The sequence below is a fragment of the Dendropsophus ebraccatus genome, chromosome 13, assembly GCF_027789765.1.
Source record: "Dendropsophus ebraccatus isolate aDenEbr1 chromosome 13, aDenEbr1.pat, whole genome shotgun sequence".
Taxonomy (NCBI): domain Eukaryota; kingdom Metazoa; phylum Chordata; class Amphibia; order Anura; family Hylidae; genus Dendropsophus; species Dendropsophus ebraccatus.
In genome coordinates, this window is record NC_091466.1 from 52117584 (window position 1) to 52138779 (window position 21196).

Consider the following 21196-nt stretch of genomic DNA (forward strand, 5'->3'; position numbering starts at 1 on the left):
TCTAGTATACGGTTTTGAATATAGAGCCATGGAACGTCCATAGAAGATAGGTACTGTCTGATATCATTCCATATTTACTATGATATTAAACCCTGATGTCTACCTTGCAGATCTGGCTATTCATTGTAATCAGGATTTCCTTACAATGAGCTGTTGGATTTACTTGCTGGTACCTACACCTGCCATAAGTTCTGAGCAAGGGATTCTGGCTGCTGAGACCCCCATCAATCACTATTATGAAAACAAAGAAAAATACCCAGCTGAGTGCTGTGCCCTTATGTTTTTGCTCGTCTCTATACAAACAGCACAGTGTTTGTTGTACAGATTCGTAGAAAGTCTCAATGATTTTCTATAAATCCATACAGTGCAGTAGTCTAAGAAAAGCAGATCAGTAATAAAGGGGCGCACCATTTTTTAATGATCAGTGGGGGTCTCAGCACCCAGACTCAGTGGGGGTCTCAGCACCCAGATCAAAAAGTCTAACACGTCACTATGACATGGCAGAAGGTTTTAGAAGTTATAGGTACCCTTTAGTACTCACCGGATTATATAGGGTTCAGGAGAGTCAGGACGCAAATGAATGGCACGTGTTATATCCTTTAAAGCACTGTGCAAATCCTTCATCTATAAGAGGTGGGACAGAAAAAGCCTGTGTCAAACTAAATCAACTAAATATTGAGTTTAGAAAGCGTATAACAATGACAGACTGTCATGCTAATCCACTGGCACCATGCAGTCACATCCCTGTGCCAAGTATTTATGGCATTGTTGGAAAGCGCATCTCACCCATGCAGTAAACATAGTTTCATAGTTTTACGGCCTGAGTTTGGGCCATCCAATGATTGTCAGAGCATGAGACCTTGGTTTGTTGTCCGCCCTATCCCCAGCTACCTGACCATGGCTCAGAGGAGAATGAATGGAGATCCTCCAAAAGCATCCCCTAGCCTGCACCTGTCTGAAGAAGGGTGAAAACGCACCATGAAATACTGCTCTATTGCTATCCTATACACAGGCATTGTGTTATATATCATTTTAAATGGTGTCTCTGTATCTACATTTCTTTGACATTAGGGTCTTTGGCAGAGTGCTACAAAGAGCCCACTCAAAGTCTATGATGAAAAGTGCTATGATACTGCTATGCTACTGCTTATAGTTACACCTATACTGACCTAGTCCTAGCTTCAGCAGCACAAATATCTTTGATTTTCTCATTGCTAGAAAATTGACACAGGAATACAACTCAATGACACACATTCATTAGTATTTTTTTTTCTTTAAGCAGCTATTAGTTTTATCCTGTACGTTACATTAGAATAACCATATCTTTAACCATTTCCACCTAAGATAAAGTGTATCATACCTGTTGGTAGGCCTGTGCCCTGCAGAGGTATGCTCGAATACAGAGGGGGTCAACTTTTATAGCTCCGGTGAAGTGGCGCACTGCTTGAGAATACTGGTTTCGGTGAAGCAGGCAAATCAGACCCAGATTCACATAAGCCATGGGCACAAATCTGTAGAAATATAGGATAAAACATTATAAATGAGTTACACGTAGGAGCTCAGGATGTTGATTCCTTAGTTAGCACTTCAAATTTCTGTTTGTATTCTCAATGACGGTAGGTCCACCTATAAACACTATTTTACAGTTTACACACAGAAGTAGTCTCTATAAAAGTTAAAGGGGTACTCCGGGCGGGGGTTATTATAAGGGTATGGCCGGGGAAGGGGTGGACATAGAGGCCGCCAGTCACTTACCTCCCTTGACGTCTCAAGGCAGTTCAGCTATTCAGTGGCCGAGGTGGGACTCCGCTCCGACCGCTGAATGGCTGAGCTGCCTTGAGACGTCACGTCTCAAGCTGCAGCTCAGACCAGGAAAAGGCGGCCAAACACGGGAAATCCCAGTCCCTTGAGAGCTATGGAAAGATGCCTGTCCCTCATACAGGTTGTATATCAACTAAGGGCAATTAAAGGATAACTCTGGGATGGGGTGATTTTTGGCAGAGTGCTGGGAGGGGGACAATGAAAAAAGTAACATGCTGATATCCCGCAGCTCCGGCCCCCCAGTCCCGCCCCAGGCCCAGAAGCTTTCAGGACCAGGGGACTGGAGCTGTGCCATACCTGCACCAATGTTGGAGCGGGGGAGGTGAGAGCATGTTATTTCTTTCATCCTCGCCAGCACTCTGCCAAAAATCACCCCAGCCAAGAGTTCTCCTTTAACTTAGGCTAACTATATTATCAACAGTGCATGCTTACCAATGCTCTTTGTTATGTCCCAGGTCAGTCAGTATAATGTGACTGTGTGATTCCAGAGGTTCTGGTGCTGTGTGACAAGGGGGCTGACCATAAAATGTGAGCACCTTCAGGATTAATTGTATATGTACAGTATAACACTGATTTAAACATTTAAAAGAATAAATAAATAAAGCATATATAGAGTATATTGCTTGCGATCACAAACCCTGTTGACTGTTGATTTCTTTAAATAAATTGGGAAGATTTATTAGGACGGCAGGAGTATATCTGTAACTGTCTAAGCTTTACAAACTTATATTCTCATATTTGGTGTAGAGCTGCCAAATGTTTGCCAATGTCTGATAATAACACTAATAGTAAATATGTGGATCAAAACTTTCACAGACATCATTTTTTGGATGTGGCTGTGCTCTGCGTTATAAAATGTTTACAGTCGCACTTGAAACATACTTATCTAAGGCAAGGACACGTTCAAAGTCAAATGCAGCCTCATTCCACAGGCCCAGGTCCGTGTACAGAACTCCACGATGAAGGAAGGCATTGAGGTTCTCAAATTCATCATTAAGAAGCACTACAAAGTAGTAAAATATCATTACACTATGTAAATTCTCTATATAAGTAAAATATTTTATTGCAAAAATAGATTCCCTTCTTCCGCAGTTTTTTGTATTTGGTGTTAGAGGGTCACACATTCTGTAATTGGGTAAGGTCATTAATTCTGGAATTGTGTGCCATTATGCGTTCCGGAATCATGTGACCTCACACAGTTCCAGCATTGTGTGACCACGCATTCTTGAAATTTTCACCTTCCACAATTGTGTGACCTAAAACATTCCGGATCTTTGAAACCTCAAGCAGTTCCGGAATTGTGTTATATCCCGCATTTTGGAATTATGTGACCTCTCGCAGATCCAGCATTGTGTTACCACACGCAGCTCCGGAATTGAGTGACCTCATGCAGTTCCAGAAAAAGGTGACCTCAAAAAGTTCCAGAAAGAATTGTGTGAGGTAATAAATTCCGGAATTGTATGACATCACGCATTTCCAGAACTGTGAAACTTCACACATTCTGGAATTGTGTGAACTCATACAGTTTTTCGAATTGTGTAAACTCACACATTCCATATCTGTGTGACCTCACAAAGTTTTCCTATTTGTGTGACCACATGCAGTTCCGGAATTCTGTGACCTCAAATATTTGCAGAATTGTTTGACCTCATACAGTTTTTCAAATTGTGTGACCACACGCAGTTCCAGAAATGTATAACCTCATGCAGTTCTGGAATTGTGTGACCTCATGCATTTCGGAATGTGTGACCTCAAGCATTCAGGAATTGTGTGACCTCACGCATTACAGAACTGTGTGAACTTGCGCCTTCCGGAGTTGTGTGACCTCGCGCATTCCAAAATTTTAAGACCTTGTGCAATTCCAGAATGTGTGATATCACACATTCTGGAATTATGTCACTTCCCGCAGGACTGGAATTGTGTGACCGCACAGTTTTCCGAATTGTCCTGCATTCCATAATTGTGTGAAGTCAGGCGTTCTGGAATTGTGTGACATCACGCATTCTGGACTCATGTGACCTTACGCAGATCCAGCATTGTGTGACCTCACACAGTTGTGAAATTTGAGTGAACTCACGCATTCCGGAACTGTGTGAACTTGCGCCTTCCACAATTGTGTGATCTACGCAGTTCTGGAATTGTGTGATATCACACATTCCGGAATTATGTGACCTTTCGCAGATCCGGCATTGTGTGACTGGACGCAGCTTTCCGGAAAGTGTGACCTCATGCAGTTTTCCAAATCGTGTGACCACATGCAGTTCTGGAATTGTGTGACCTCATGCATTATGGAACTGGGTGACCGCACACAATCTGGAATTGTGTGATCTCAAGCATTGCAGAAATGCGTGACCTCACGCATTCTGCAATTGTGTGACCTCACGCATTCTGCAATTGTGTGACCTCACGCATTCTGCAATTGTGTGACCTCAGTCAGTTCCACATGGAATAGTGTGACATCACGCATTCCGGAATTGTTCTGTTCTCTTGTCTCCAGTCCAAGTGTGGTTTGCAATTAAGCTTCATTCACTTTAATGGAGGTGAGTTACAAAACCTGCACCCAAACTGGAGACAAAAGTGGTGCTGTCTCTGGAAGAAAGTGGCCATGTTTTTTTAGCGTTTGAGAACCCCTTTAGTGGGGTGGAGAAGTAAATGTGTGGTATGCATTATAGTGCGAAAATGCTCCCTCTTTAAAATTCCTCTTGGTCTAAATGCAATTAAAAAAAACCTTCACATTACCAGAGACACTGAAGTCTTGAAGTGCGTGCTTAGGATAGCATTTACGCAATAAACATCCTCGATAATAAAAAGCCATCCAACTTCTTGGATCCAAATGAATGACAGCTGAAAAATCTTCCGCAGCCTCAGTGTAGCGGGCAAGTTTAGTGTAAGCTCGTCCTCGATACATTCTGTGTACCAAAAAGTTAATTCATACAATCAGGTTACGTATACCAAACCCTTATTATCACAGGGACACAGACCATAAAGACAGATCATGTGACTTCTAAGAGGCCTTATACATACTCTGGTAGGTTCCAATCCCAGCTACATTACTTAAAACTGTTGGGTACCATTGCTATGTTTTGTGTCCCCTCCCCCAAACATTTACCAGATTTATGTGAGAGTTAAAGGGGTTGTCCGGGATAAATTCATAATTGGGCATCCTGACAGAGCTATGGGAGACATGAGGGTGATATATACTTATGACCCACTCCCCTTGCAGCTGCCGGTTTCTGGGCCGCCTGCTCTCTACTGCTGTCAGTGTTTCAACAACATCCCATGACGTGCCACTCCCTCTCGGCACGTCATTGGATGTTGCTGCAACACTGACAGCGGTGCAGAGCGGGCGGCCTGTGATCCGACAGCTGCAGGCAAGTGGGATAGGTAAGTATGCATCACTGACATGTCCCCCACAGTCCCCGCAAAATGCCCACTTATCAATTTATCCCACACAACCTCTTCAAGGTAAGGACCCTAAGTGTCACAGCAAAAAATACATCAGACCCCAGAAAAACAAGTAGACCCCAGACTGCACGCAAAAACACAAGAGTAGATCCCTGTATTAAAGGGGTTCTCTACTTAAGAAAGATTTAACCCTTTTTATTCCTGACCCATAATCTAAGCTTGTTTGTAATAGGTTTCTATTACATGAATTGTTCTTTTTGTCTGCAGCACATCCTGCCCAACCTGAAGCTGCTGAAAATCCTCTCTGCCTGGTCCACTTTGTCTCCACTCCTCTGTCCTCCCCCTCCCATCTGAGACGAAAGTCACATGATCTCAGTCCCTTCTGTTGCCAGGCAGGCTGTAACACCTCCTCTGTAACCCCACTTACCACTCACATTACACTCAACAGTGTGCACCTCCCCCTTTTTATTAGAGAGAGAGATTTTGTTTACAGTGTAAGGTCATGTTCACATGTTGTTGCAACGGCTCTTAGGTGCAATGCATGCTAGGAAATGTAGGCGCCATCTTGGATATAGACCGGCTTTTAGAAAAACTTGTAACTTAGGAACAATGGCAGCTAGAATGGGGGGGAGACTGAGCTTTAATTTTTTAGCTCTTGGGTGGAATACCCCTTTCACTAAACAGTCCCCACTCCCTGCATCTCTCCACAACCAGACACTGCAGATACAAGCTTCTGATCTAAGGGAGAATCAGGTGTTTTTGTGCCATGCCTTGAAAGAACAGATGTAGCAGCGGGGACTAAGAGAACCTTAGGCTTTAGGGCTCAGTAGTAATTGTAACCTAAATAGCGGCACTACTGCCAATCCCTATTGTTGTCATTGTTATATTGGCCTAAAATTAATGGAGAGGTTCTAAAGGTTACTGAGCTATTCCTTCTTAGAATGGCCCATTTTGATTTTTGCTATGGGGCCCCCTCTACTTCACATATAACACTGCCAATTACCATTAAGATAGCTAGCCATGCGACAGCTATCTAATGAAGTATTAGGCTATGTTCACACAACGTATGAGACCAGCCGTTCCGTGACTCAGCCAGGTCACGGAACGGCCGGTCTCTGAAAAGATCCTCCCGGACGATCTTTAGCGTCGCAGAGTTCTGATGCGGGCGCATCCGTGCGCGCCTGTATCAGAACTCCCCACAGCAGACTATGGAGCGTGTGGCCGCAGCCGCTCGCTCCATAGTGTGCACTGACATGGATTTCTGTGGCCAATATTCAATTAATAGCGGCTGCAGAAAACTGACATGTCGGCCGGGATTCCATAGACAGGAAGGTAACGTATATTTTCGTAATAATCACGCCCGTTGTACAACGGCCGTGGTTTAAGGAAAATATACGTTGTGTGAACATAGCTTAAACCATCTAACTGTATTAGATTTATGCTAGATTGTAAATCTGCAGGGCCATACCTTGCCTCTACGTTGTCAAAGTCCTGTTTGATGACTGCAGTGAAATCCTGCACAGATGTAAGCCAGTTACTGTTCTCGAAATAGTACAATCCATGCTTCATGAGTGCATCAGTGCGGCTGGGGTTATGGTAGACACACTGTAAGAGTAGAAAAGAGAAAATGTAGAACTGGATAACTAAATTTTGCCTTCTAGAGAACATATAGCTATTACTACCTGTGCATAGTCATCCATGGCTATTATAAGTTCATCCTGAGCTTCATACATCTGTGCCCGGCGGTAATATATATCATCATCGGTAGGCCGACATTTAAGAGCTTGTGTGTAATTTAGAATAGACATGGTGTAGTCTTTCTTCTGCTTGTAGATCTCCGCTTTGGACAAGTAGGCATCTGTTTTATATAGAACATATATCAGGATTTTTATACATTTTCTTACATAGTGCAGTACATATGTAGTCAGTAAACGCTGAGCCAGCTCTAGACACATCTATAAAGCTGAGCCGTTGCGTAATTTTACTTTAATTGATGCCAGGTCTCTTATAATTCATCAGCAGACTGTTTGCATGGAAAATGTATCAGAAACTGCACAAAATACTGACTTCCAAAAGGTGGCATCAGAGAGCACAATCTCTTCCTTCCAGACAAGGGCAATTTTTCAGATAAATGGGTCGTACTCATTTTTTTTTCTGTTGTTGGTGATGGATACAACAAATTTTTCATTTACTTTACTATTCTTGGATAAATGTACCAATGAGGAAATGTACTTGCATTTTATTTCTCATTACCTTTGAATTCTCAAGTATCTTTTCCAACAAACATTTTGGTCTGTCTCTCCAAAAATCTATTATCTGGGAGAACAAAAGTCTAATAAAAATAATAAAAAAATGCCAGTAAGATATGCAAAGATATGAAGTTGGATAAAGCCCTAAGGCTATGTGGAAAACATGGATATAGTCATTGGCTGTATCCTTGTTTTCCAGACAACCTTACAGCTTTATCCAAGTTTAGCAGCCACCACTAATCAAATGCTGATTGTTCAGGTTCGGATGGACTCGAACCCGAACCCGGTTCGCTCATCTGTAGTTCATATCTCAGTCGGGACATGGCATGGCAAGAGCTGCAGGAGGCCGGTGACTGTGACAGAGCTGGCGACGTTGTACTGCGGGGGCACAGGGACAGGTAAGTATAGATTCTTTTGGGGGGAGATTTATGAAGACCAGCGTAAAAGTACACCGCTCTTATATTAGGCTCCTCCCCCTGTGCCCGGAGTACTAAATCTACATCTAATTTTCTGATATATTTACATGTGTCTTATGATATGTGAACACTGGTATGTTCTGTGACACCATGTTAATGGCCAGACTGAATGTAAACAGTACTGTCCCAGAAGCCATCACCCCTCAGATCAGCCGTCAGATCTCAAATCTACAGTAATATAATACATACATTCCAATGAGCAATATTTATACAAATCCAGAGACCTCATTTAAACTCAGTTGCCAATGTACATGGCACCTAAAGAATCTAAGCAAACACTGCTCTGCATCACACTAGATTACAGAATAGACCATGGAACAGCGCTGTGCTATCCATTCTCATCCAAACCTCATAGTATTAAATGCTGACCTGTAAGGTTAAGATTTTTAGCAAGTTCTATTTCTTACCTGCATGAGTTTTATTATATTTAATAATAAAGTTCAGGTCATCCAAAGCCTCGCTTGTCTTGCCTTGCAGAAGATAAATTAAATGTCTGTGCCAGTATGCATCTAGCAGTTGTGGCTCATGTTTTATAACCTGAGAGAAGAGCAAGAAATGATTATGACAATTCATGTCCGAGGAGCAGCAAACCTGGAAAATAAGAATTTTCTGCATCATATAAAAACTAAACGTCTGGTAGAAATCTTGCAGAAAACACAAGTTCTTCATGATCCTTTCCATCATCAAGGATATAGCTGGGTGGGTAAGGATACCAGGAATGTGTGACCAGGAAATGACCAATTTAAAAAAATTCATGCCAAACATATTATTTTAAGATTTTATTTTTTTTAACTTTCAATTTACTATCTTTTTTATGAATTAATTCTGAAATATTGCAGTTCTTATACTGGCCACTAAGTCTAATAATAAGCTGACACTTTCTGTTCTGTTCAGTGTCATCACAGACAGGATTACAGTGATAGCTGGCTCCAGTGTATGGATAAGGCAGGACCATGTCACAATAAAAATTTCTACAGAAGTCACTGTACCCTTAGTCTATTGAGTTAAAAACAAAAACTAGATGTTCGGCCAACAGCTATTACCGTCAGACCTCATTTCAACTTGGAAGATGGCATGTGTCCTTGAAGGGTAGAGGGGAGAAAGCCACAGCTTGACAAGAATAAAAGGATCAGGTATTTAAAATCCAACATACCCAATTTTTTTTCCCCCCAATATCTGCGATTGGGGGAGGGGATTGAAATGCCCCTAAGATGACTGGGATCTTATTGTAGAAAAAGTTTCTTTACAGCCAAAGTCAGGTTATTATGTATACAAACAAGAAAATATATGCTGCCATAATAACTTCCGTGGTTAGTAGTGTGGCTGCACGGCCACGGCTGTACCCAAAAATCTATGTAGAATACCTATAATCCAGGACACTGACACTGGGGCATATGAGACATAATAGTAGCACACTATCATCAGCAATTTAAAGGGACATCGATGGATAGGCCATCAATGCCTGATCGGCAAGGTTATGACACAATGAACGGAGCTGGAAGCAGATATGGTTAATGCGAACTACAATGCAAGTGGCACCGGCATTACACAATAAAAGGGGGAATTCAAAATGTAAAGGCCTGGGCCTATTTTGGGATCCTCTGATAAGCTAGTGGACCAGGGGCAAGTAAACAGCAAAATTCATCTACTGATCTATGTATGTAAATAGTAACATGTCTTTTACGACATAGCCTTACCATGTCTAAATCTTGAAGAGCCAGCGCTAAATTCCCAATCTTTCTGTTTAGTGCGCCTCTTCTACAGTAGTGAAATATAGAAGGTGTTATCTGTTGTTCTATGAGATTGGTTAAACTGCAAATCTCTTCCATTACATCTTGCTTGGATGCTGTTGGATCTTCCACCAGAAGAGGGGATACTGAATCCAGTCCTATGGCCCATGATACCTCCTCCTTAGGAACTTGTTCAGTATAAATGCCATCAGTCATATCAAAATAGTTGTGTTCATCTTCAACCGATGCCTGACTTGGCGGAAAAACCTCATCAAACCAATTATTCCAGATGTCTCTCACCCACTCTCGCAAATCTTGACCAGTCTGGAAGCCACCATGTGTCTGCAGAAACTTTGCAAAATCTAGTTGCCTCGGCAGACTTGGGCTCCGCAGACGCTGAGCTGCGCTGGGGGTAACTGGTGTTCTTACAAGGGATATAGATCTATATATAAATAAAATTGTTATATGTAAAACAAAAAATAAAATACACACACAAACACACACACATTCCTAGTAGAGTAGTGACTATAAAGTACAATGTACAAGTTTGAAGGGGTTGAATGAGTGATATTGTTTTTGGGCTAACCTTTGTATGACGTGAGGTGGTTGGTTCAACTTCTGTAAAACTTCCCGTAACTTTTCTGAATCTAAGAGTCTTTTTCTTTTCTTTGATTTCTTCTTAAAGGGAAAAACATGTTTCAGGACATGACTTGTGACAACTCCGGAGTCGGAGGGAAATAATTCATTGCCTTTCTCCGTAAGTAACTCTGGCTTTAGGGCATCTGGTAGAGGCTCTTCAATTTGTGCTTGTTCTTCGTGATCTTCATCGTGGACACTAGAACTTACTACCTGAGGTTTGGCTGACTTATAATTATGCTGTTTCCATATTTCAAGCTCTTTCATACTGGTCTGAAAGTCAGCCGAAAGATGAAACAAACATTTCTTGTGGGCTGATAGATCTGGAGTAGAGAATGATTTCTAAGAAATAAAAAGAAAACAAAAAAATATAGCTTTACTGAATTTTGTCAATAATATAAAATAATTTTTATAGGTGTATATGGTAAATCTTACCCTTACCTATCACCTTAGAGAGGGCTAACATTAACATCAAGGGGAATACAGGTACTGCTCTCAAGGAATTGGTCACATAATCTTAAAATTACTGCTAGCTTTAAAGTTAATTAGAGCTTTTTAAATTGGTATGGAGTGAGCTCCCCCTAGTGGTGGTTTCTAGTAACCAGAATTTATTTTTAAATCCCTATTCATCCTGTGCAGTAATAGTAGTTTTTTAAAATCACAGTACATTGAGACCCTGTGCAAAAGTGGTTTAAAGCGACTCTGTACCCACAATCTGACCCCCCCCCCCCCCCCAAACTACTTGTACCTTCAAAAAGTTGTTTTTTAGAACAATAACTGCATCACCTGCCAAACGGACCCCAGGACAGATCTTGGATTAAAAGCAGCTATCTGAAGGTACAAGTGGTTTGGGGAGGTCAGATTGTGGGTACAGAGTCGCTTTAATAAATACAGGTCATGAATTACTTTGGAGTCATCTATGTCCTCATTGTGATGCCGAATATTCATGGAAATATTTCTGGAAAACAACTTATTTGCTGCACTCCCGAACTGGAGGAATTCATCTATGGAAGGTCAGCCCTGACGCCCATGTACACAATTATTCAAGTTAGGCAATGCCTATTTTGGCATAGAACACTGCCCTGTCAAACAGGAACTGTCTGCCAAATGTTCTGATATAGCATAAGCTACTGAATACTAACACATTCACTTACCTTTAATGATCCAGCAGATGAAGAGGACAGATGGATGTCTGGCAATGATTTGTATCTCCGTGATAAAATTCGGTCCTATGAACAAACAAGCAGTACAGAAAAATGTACTAATAAAATGGAGGACTGGGTCCTATAAGCGGATGCTAAATATATATAATTCCACAAGTGGTAAGATCAGTATTTCCCTGTCTTCTTCTTAAATACACTGTATCATCATAATGCATTCAGGTCATGTATTAGTCAAAATATATTCTTCAGGAATGAGATCACTCCAGAATAACATCCAGAATTTACCAGCATGGCCAGGTCTTCTGGATCTGCGCTCTCCTCATCGGACCACTCACTTTCTGCCTGCACTGACGCAGATTCTTCTATTTCATCCTGCTCACCTAAGCAGCTCTGAAAGATGGAAAAGTAAATTCTGACATATACCGTAGTTGCAGGCATGTCATAAAACATTAGGCAGAATTGTTAAAAAAAGACAAGGAAAAAATAGTGAGCAGGGAAGAAAACTATTTGTGAAATCATGGTGTCCCTATCTCAGTAAACCTGCCAGGATGCTTAATATAATGCATGCCCATAACTGCAGATGATACAGAGCTGACAGATTGCATTTAAAAGCATTCTATCTATCAAGAACGACCAAAGACGATTTGAGAAAATGTTGAAAGATCAAAATGAACGATTTCGTGCTCGTCGCTTGATCGTTCGATTTGTGTACATGAGCCGATTATCGCTCAAATGCGATCGTTATTACGAAAATTTGAACGATTATCATTTTGTGTAAAGACAGCATTAGTGAGTCTTTTATTAAGATACTGTATCCACTCACTATGTATTGCAGGTGCTGCAGCTCTGACAAACAGCCAATTGGCAGTATTGCCAGGTGTTGGACCCCCACACATTATTAGATAATCATCCTGAGGATGATCCATCAATGCAAATGTCTTTCTTGGACAACGAGAGGTTGTCCAAGAAGAAGCAATGCAAGGGGGCAGAAAAGGGCTACCATATGCTACAGGAAAGGGGCAGCCACAAGCCCAGCTCCCTTCATGGACGGATTTGGGGGGTATGGAAATAGCCTTCTCCTGCGCCTAATGTCCTGTGTCTCTCAGTGTCCCCCTGCAATCATCCTCTCCAGCAGCCACAGCCCGCACAGCTCTGGGAGTCGGGTCGTGACATCACCATTTTATCCAGGAAGTGAAGCCTTGATGCAGTAGTAAGTGCAGGGAAAAAAGCACTTTATAAGCATTTCCCTTAATAAGTGTATATTGGTGATTTGTATTACTTTTGGGGGGCAATACTCCTTTAAGACCAGCGAAGTATGCAGGTCTATATATATTTTTCCCCAATATACTGATACTGTATATGACTTACTAAGCCGCAATGACATATTAGGGAGGTAGCAAAGATACTGATGAACATCCACGTACACAGCGACTATTCAGGAGGGGGTGGTTGCTAAATATTAAAACTGCACTGTGATAAGGACTTTATAAGATGCTAGTCAATCGTAGAGTACCTACTAGTCTTGCTCAAAATACCATCCAAATCACCATGTTGGCTTGCCCTTGTGCCGGTCAGTATGGCCCCTCCCCTTCAGTCATATGTAATTGTTTTGATCGCATTTTTTATGTCATCTATGCCATACAGATATTATTGGTAATGAGATATTATTGGTACCACTGAGATACACAATACTCTGTCAGCTGAATATAATCTGCTTAAAGGGGTATTCCATTCAAACATAACTTTTGATATGTTGCTGCCCATGGTCAGACTAACAATTCCTGCTGAGCTGTTACACTGGCGACTGCAGGGACTGGGCAGAAGCAAGAAAGACACCGGGGATCATGAAAAGGTATGTATAAACTAAATTTTTTTACACAGTCATCAGCCGTCGGTCGCACATCTCTATTACACTTAGTGATGGGCGCCCGGCGGCCGATAATTTTTAGGCTTGAATAAACGACAATGATCAGCCGATGACAGTTTCATCAGTTGATTGTTGTCTTTTTTACACGGAGCAATAATCTGCCGAATAGGCCTGATATGGCAGATTATCCCTCCATGTTATAGGACCCTTAGTCTTAAAACTCCTTTAAGTTTTATCTTCTCTGCATGATCATGTACAAGTACATTTGTGATTGTTACCTCATACTTGGAGAATAGAGTTTTCTGCATAAGTGACAATGGAGCGGAGAATTTGGGGGGAGCTGGAGCCCAAAACATCCTTAGAGTTCCTGGGTTCAGAGAAGCCTGTATATCAACGAAAAAAAAAATAGGCAACAGTTAAAGGGGAACTCCAGCAAAAAATTATTTAATATCAACTGGTTTTAGAAAGTGCACGAGATTTGTAATTTACTTCTATTAAAAAAATCTCCAGTCTTCCAGTACTTATTAGCCCTTGCAGGGAGTGGTGTATTCTTTCCATTCTGACACAATGCTCTCATCCTTTCCGCTGCCACCTCTATCTATGTCAGGAACTGTCCAGAGCAGTAGTAAATCCCCATAGAAAACCTTTCCTGCTCTCCAGACTGAAGAGAATACACCACTTCCTGCAGGATATACAGCAGCTGATAAGTACTGGAAGACTGGAGATTTAATTACAAATCTCTAGCCCTTTCTGACACCAGTTGATATGAAAAAAAAAATCCCCTTTAGGGGTTTCTCCCTGATACATTAAAGGGGTTATCCAGCGTTTGCTAAAAAAAACTATTCATTCTTAGCTTGCTATGAACTTAACATACCATTGTATCAGACTGATTCATCGCCGTCTATACCACTGTTTTGTCCATACAGTCCCCCCTTTTCTCCAGGCTGTAAATCTTGCTTCTTCCTGTCTGGCCATGTCATCACCCATCATCCTCTGCACTTGTTAGTCACGCCCAAGTGCTGGAATTCTTTGCCCACATCGACGGCCCCTCATGCTAATTATTCCGCCCACATTACTGCCTGTCACTTGTACACGCCCCCGCAGCTAGAATGGCTTCCACCAGCAACGGCGACAGCCGTAGGACGTGGGGGGGCCCATCTCCCGGTCCACAATCCACTGTTTGACCGGGGGGAACCGGCGGCAGCAGCACAATCCACGGCAGGAGCTGCAAGCGGGGTAGTCACTACCCCCTCGCAACTGAGGTCCGGCGGCCGCCTGCAGAACAGCAGCCTGCACCGCATTTCCTCTCACCTCAAACAGCCTGCCACATATCCTCCTGGAGCCCAAAGAGAAAGAGGAATTGATGGGCGGAGGGATATTCAAGTGCGCATGGGACGCACAGAAGGAAGTACGCATGCCCAGAGCGTACCATGTGATTGGCTGAACTTCCGTGGCTGACTTCAGCCAATTACTGCAGGGGGGGAGGTGCTGAAGCAAGAAGGAGGCGGTGATGAGGATGTCGCCATGATTACACATGGATTGGACTACAGAGATGACGCGTTGTCTCGAAATGACGGAATAGTGACGTAGCGGTGGTCGACAGTTATAGGAGAACTATAAAAAGAACTAACTTCCGGCGGTGAGTCAATCATACAAAAAACGGGGCCAGGCAATGCAAATATGTAAATGATGTATATTACAACCTTATATAACTTTTGGTTAGGCAGTGTAAGGTATATAATTTTGTAAAACCGGACTACCCCTTTAAGATGCTCTATTTTTTTTATAAAAGTCAGCTTGTTGTTACATGCATGTTCTCGTTGATTTAAATGACCGCTTTTGTTATTCAATCATAGAGTTATTCCTGTGTGTCGAAGATCCTGACTGTCACTAGCACTGTATTTTGGGTCTGGTCTTAAAGGGGTTATCCAGTGCTACAAAAACATGGCCACTTTCTTTCAGAGACAACACGACTCTTGTCTCCAGTTCAGGTGCGGTTTGCAATTAAACTCCATTCACTTCCATGGATATAGTCATTGGCTGTATCCATGTTTTCCAAACAACCTTAGAGCTTTATCCAACTTCAGCAGCCCCCGCTAACCAAATGCCGAACGTTCGGGTTCTGAAAGAAAGTGGCCATGTTTTTGTAGCACTGGATAACCCCTTAAAGCAGTTCTGAGCATTACTATATGCTGTGAGGGTATGAGCATACATGGAAGAGCTGCGTACACAGAACGCGTGCACACAACAGCCACACAATCCAGTATTCCACAAAAACGCAATAAGTTTTATAATACGTTTATATTACGTTTGGCTCACATGTAAAGCACAATGGGCGAGATTTATCAAACATGGTGTAAAGTGAAACTGGCTCAGTTGGCCCTAGCAACCAATCAGATTCCACCTTTCATTTTCTAAAGAGCCTGTGAGGAATGAAAGGTGGAATCTGATTGGTTGCTAGGGGCAACTGAGCCAGTTTCACTTTACACCATGTTTGATAAATCTCACAACCAGTATAAAAACCATAGCTGTCTGATGAGTAAGGGTCCTTTTACACATACAGATAAATTGCTTGTACAGATAAAAGACTCAGTATTTGTTAGAGCCAAAATGTTGTGTTTTTGTTTTTTTTTTTCATATGCAATTGGCACAATAAAGTAGAATATATTTTTCATTGGATGGACGCTGTCTTCAAACTTCATTTTTCGTCACCAAGTCTTATGACTCGACTTTATTACTGTTGTATACTTATTTTATATCTATTATACAACCCATGTTACCTGTTCTCCGATAAGCTGCATTCGTGTCCCTTCCACGTAATACTCTGCAATCTTCTGCCACTGCTGAAGGCTCTGTGGACTTTGAGGAGGCAAGGTAACAACACTGCCCTTCTGGTCCTCAAACTGCAGCGAAGAGGCCGCAATTCCATCTTGAAGAAGTCTGAAAAAACACAGACAGTTGGCTGGTAATCCATATATAAGGCCTCATCCACACAAGGCAAGGATGACAGTAAAACAACAAAAGGGGGAAATAGAATCTTATAGCCGCCACACATTGGAAATTTTGACCAACCCATTGATTTTGTCAGAATTGTCTGACTGACTATGTATGGGGGCCACACGACTATCCCCCCATGGATGATATTGGGGTAGAAAATGATCGACCATGTAAAGTTCAGCTGCCTGATCCTTTTTTTTTTTTAACAAAGAAATATACCTCTAGTGTGTACTGAATGGAAGGTTTGGGAGAGATAGCTCTCAGTCGAATGGTTATTTAGTTGACAGCTATTGGATGTGTATGGGTACTTTGAGTGTTGCGCCTTCTTCAGGGGTCATAGCAGTAGAATATCGTACTTAAAGTGATACTGTCACCCCCTTTCTGTATGAGGACTTCTCTACACAGCTGTAAAGCCTAAATTCTGCAGTTTTCATACCTTACTTTATAACAGAATTCTTGGTACTTGGTCCAGTGAAAAATGCCTTTTATTGTTGGTGGATTGTGCCACCTGGGTAGGGCTTCACGACCGCTGTGCCTCTTCACCCTGCCTACATCGGTGCCGTAGGCCCCCTCAGTGACGTCATTGCCATCTAGGCCCCGCCCCTTCGGTGGCTATTGGAACGGGCCGACCTAGAGGAGGTGGGGCCTAGACCTCTAGGTCGTTTCGTTCCAATGGTCTTCAAGGGGGCAGGGCCTAGACGCAGATGGTATCTCAGAGGGGCTGAGCCTATGCCGGTGATGTGGGTGGGTCAAAGTGGCACAGTCGTAAAGCCTCGCCCAGGTGGCACAATCCACCAACGATAAAAAGCCTTTCAGACTGGACCAAGTACCAAGAAAACTATTATAAAGTAGGGTATGAAAACTGCATAATTTAGGCTTTACAGCTGTGTAGAGACGTCCTCATACAGAAAGGGGGTGACAGTATCACTTTAAATATACAGCATGTCTGAACATAGCACACCAAATGTGAAAAGATTAGTGGCTGATCTGGAGCCGGTAAATATACAAATTCTGAAATGGGGAAATTTGGCACTGACTGACTGATGGCGGAACCCATTGAGTTTTACTGCCACCTTACAACTATTTCTCAAATATTCGACTATATGTACAGACATCCCCATCCAGTCCAGCAGATGTCCAAGGACCAGTTCTTTCTATAAGGTTGTTGTTTGAACCCGGTCTTTTCTTGATCAATAGATCACTGAGGTTAGTAACTGGAAACCATTGTTCTGGTAGTTTGGATAATACCTATAGATAAGGAGATCAGTGTCAGCCATTTGTATTCCTTCTTATTTGAATAGTGAAACCAATAAAACCTGTAGGGTTAAGGATCACTGGGGATTGTAATTGGAATCAATTGTTCTAGCCGTTTGCACAGCGGACGCAGACACTACGGCTGATCTGCAAGCATGGGGGGTAATTAGAACTTGCCCTTTCTGCCATAGTGGGACCAGATAGCTCCAGAGGCTGTTTAAGCAGATACATTCACTCCATCCAAATAACTATGGTACCAATGAATTTTTTAAGCTATGTATACAACATGTTCAGTGCATACATTCAGGAATAGCTGCCGGCATATATGTCAAACGTAACAATGTGTGTGTCCTTTTGGCTTCAGTCACAAATTGTTTTTTACTATATAGAAAAGTACAGAAGTCAGTGATGGAGGGAGATGAGGCACCAAAACAGGACAACAAAGAGTTAATTTAAAGCTACATCACCAGGCTATCTCCTCTGAAGTCAGCACTGACCTCTCTGACTTCTAAATACCGGCTTTCACACAGGTCCCGCAGTGTAATCCTTTGTTCTCTGCAGGCGACTAATCCCCCCCCTCCCCTCTCCATAGGTTACACAGGGCTCGACTGATGTAAAAGAGTCAAGATTTCCTGATAATGAGCAGTGAATGAGAGAAGGGAGGGAGGGGTGGGGGACCAGGGGAAAGTCTTTTTGAATGCAGATAATGGCATATTTGCCTAATAAACCCAATTACAAAGTTTCTTAAAATTGCCTGTATTATTGATTTCTGCAAAAAAAAACAAAAAAAAAAACAACAGTGACACTTAAAGGATTCTCCAGGACTAAACTGAGTGGTCAGGCAATAACTGTAATACAGACATACTAAGGAATTGCACGTTTGCCAAACCCCAATATCTCTGCAGAGTCCTGCGTATTTTTATATTGATATTTTGTGAGACAGAAAGTCCAGATACACCTCAATAATATTCACAGAGTCAAGCACTTCAACTGAATGAAATAAGCACATTCTGGAGATCACAAAATATGAATCGATGACAAGAAGGTGAGTGAAAATTCACTCAATCCTTCTAATTTGTTGTGAAAGATACTGAGGGTCCCGAGCTGGACACAGTGACTGGCAAAAGTAAACACATATCACTCACTGGCTGGGCGACAAGTGGGGGCCGGCTCGCTGAAGACGGATGGCAGATCTTGACACACTGGGAATCAAGCATCCCCTGCACACGCTTTCTGTAATGGGCCCTTTGTGTAAATGGGAGGGACCGTCATGGATAAGTGGTTTCTTAAGAGAGGCCAAATTCCAACAGGAAAGATAATGACTGTCAACCACCTACACCTGTCTTCAGTACGGCCCACAACGCTACCTTCCTCAGGGGCCCCAGTTCCATGAACAGTCAATCTAGGCTGACTAAAATAGCAGAGTAGACACACAAAAACAGGGGAACAATTTATTAGGGACCATGCTGACCTCTCCATGCATGTGCTGTTGGTACAGGTGAACATGAATCAGTCCTTCAGTGCAAGCACCCTACAAACTGGTGTCCACAGAGTATGACTAAAGGCTAAGATCAGACCCTGGGTGGCATATTGTCATTTAAGGGAGAAATTTATCAAAATCGGCGTATCTGTACCATGCCTCTCAGTAAATCCGGAGAATCTGAGGCTGCAATGCAGCAGTCTCACAAATACACTAAGCTGGTGTTTAATTTTTGGCATGATTTATGCCTGCTTGAATATTTGCTAAATGGATGTATTTAAAAAAAGTATTCACCTGGACAAGCACTACAAGTTTACCTATATTAGTTGAGAGATTCTTCATAGTGCCCCCTTCAGTGTGAAGTGAGTATATCAATATGCAGTCAAACTCTATTTTTTTTTTTATTATATGGAAAGAATGGAGAAAGCCTGTAATAGATTCAACTGGCAATGGATTATCTTCCCAAGAACAAAAGGATCAGGCAGTTGAAATCTATCATGACTGATCCTTTTCTAATTTGACATAATTTGTCAGACAGTTAGGAGGCCACATACACATTACATAGCCAGTCAACATTACATAGCCAGTCAACCCTATTAAAACTAACAGGTTTGGCTGACTGACGCTGCATTGTATGGCCAGCTTTATAAGCTTTAATGTGTCTCTGTCACTATGTGTGCACAAATGTCAAAAGTTTTGATTGGTCTTGGTCCGGGCATTCAGACCCACCAATCATTTCTCTGCAAGAGCTGGTCTCTACTGTAAGACCATAGAGCCTGATTCCTGCAGCAAGACAGAAAGGGTAGTAAGCCACAGAGAAGCACTCACCTGCACGCTTCTCCTGGCTTATTCAGCCCTGTGCCCAACGGCCGTGGCTTAGATTGTGTATGCATTAGGCTGGCACAACCTCTCTGTCCTTCCTCCCCGCCCTCCTCATCATTAGGAATGCTTTAGGCAGATTGTCTCCTATTCATCAGCTGTGTGAGCACGGCACATGGGCTGGATTGTTAGGGCACCTGTGCATTGTTCAGACAGGAGAAAACGTTCTAGGGGCATCCATAATGATGAAGAGGGTGGGGAGGAGGGGCGGAGAGGTTGTGCCAGCCTAATGCATACACAATCTAGGCCACGGCAGTTTGGCACAGCGCTGCAAGTTTAAAAGTTGTTCTTTAGGACAATAACTGCATCACCTGCCAAACGGACCCCAGGACAGATCTTGGATTAAAAGCAGCTATCTAAAGGTACGAGCATTTGGGGGGGGGGGACAGATTGTGGGTACAGAGTCGCTTTAAAAGAAACTGGAAAAACTACAGATGAACAAGTAACATAATCAATTACAATGTTACAGACAGTATTACCTGATCTCTTCTTCACAGCCATCTGGCAGTAAGTCGCGTTTGCCATCAACTATTCTATTCCCTTCAGTAGTGATGGTGACAATTGGTTTAGTATAATGTCCCTTTCTGTCCACCGTGTGATGCACCCGTGATGACACTTCTAGGTAGCTTGGTAGAACATGGGTGGGTGCCAATGTGCAAAGATGATGGATTGTCTGATGTTCGCCACATCTAAAAATGAAATATTATTATAGGTCAATGAACTCAATCTGATTATTCACAAATGGCAATAAAATACTAATCTCAAAAGATAACATGGAAGCTTTAGGAATACTACATTCATATTATACAATGATTTAAGTAAGAATATTACGAACAATGGAATAAACAAAAGACAAATGTTCATTAGGAAAATGACCAACGTCAATACGACTTTATAAGTGACACTTACACAAACTCAAAGAAAGTTCACAGATCTTGGAATGTGGTGAAAGGCTCTAAAGATACGGAAAAAAGAGAAACTTCTGTTCTTCAAAAAGAGAACACTGTCATTCTCCTGGGAGACAGTAAGAGGATTAGTGAAATTGAATTTGTTCATCTCACTTTTTGAATGAAAGGCATTAGAATGGTTCACTGAGCCTGTCACTGGCGATGGAGTAGCGAGAAGCTGACTGCAGGGGTTGCTGCATGAGGGGACCTTAAAAGGCTCCTTTATAGCAAAAAGTGGATGAGGGGGGGCATTTTGTGCTGGAACATCCAGCTACATCTCTGATCTGAAGTG

The 21196-nt window shown here is 42.3% G+C and overlaps 1 protein-coding gene across 1 annotated transcript in view; it reads right to left on the reverse strand.

The window, feature by feature from the left end:
* Positions 1 to 21196, reverse strand: part of TTC6 (tetratricopeptide repeat domain 6) — an 80349-nt gene that overhangs the window by 43555 nt on the left and 15598 nt on the right. Inside the window, exons 6-19 of the mRNA XM_069950549.1 lie at positions 20437 to 20646; positions 16128 to 16287; positions 13626 to 13730; positions 11766 to 11870; positions 11472 to 11546; positions 10268 to 10659; positions 9649 to 10123; positions 8359 to 8488; positions 6909 to 7084; positions 6695 to 6831; positions 4561 to 4730; positions 2704 to 2824; positions 1361 to 1511; positions 542 to 624 (exon numbers count right to left, since the gene is read on the reverse strand). Coding sequence (XP_069806650.1) covers positions 542 to 624; positions 1361 to 1511; positions 2704 to 2824; positions 4561 to 4730; positions 6695 to 6831; positions 6909 to 7084; positions 8359 to 8488; positions 9649 to 10123; positions 10268 to 10659; positions 11472 to 11546; positions 11766 to 11870; positions 13626 to 13730; positions 16128 to 16287; positions 20437 to 20646 — 2490 coding nt within the window. The remainder of the gene's footprint in view (positions 1 to 541; positions 625 to 1360; positions 1512 to 2703; positions 2825 to 4560; positions 4731 to 6694; positions 6832 to 6908; positions 7085 to 8358; positions 8489 to 9648; positions 10124 to 10267; positions 10660 to 11471; positions 11547 to 11765; positions 11871 to 13625; positions 13731 to 16127; positions 16288 to 20436; positions 20647 to 21196) is intronic.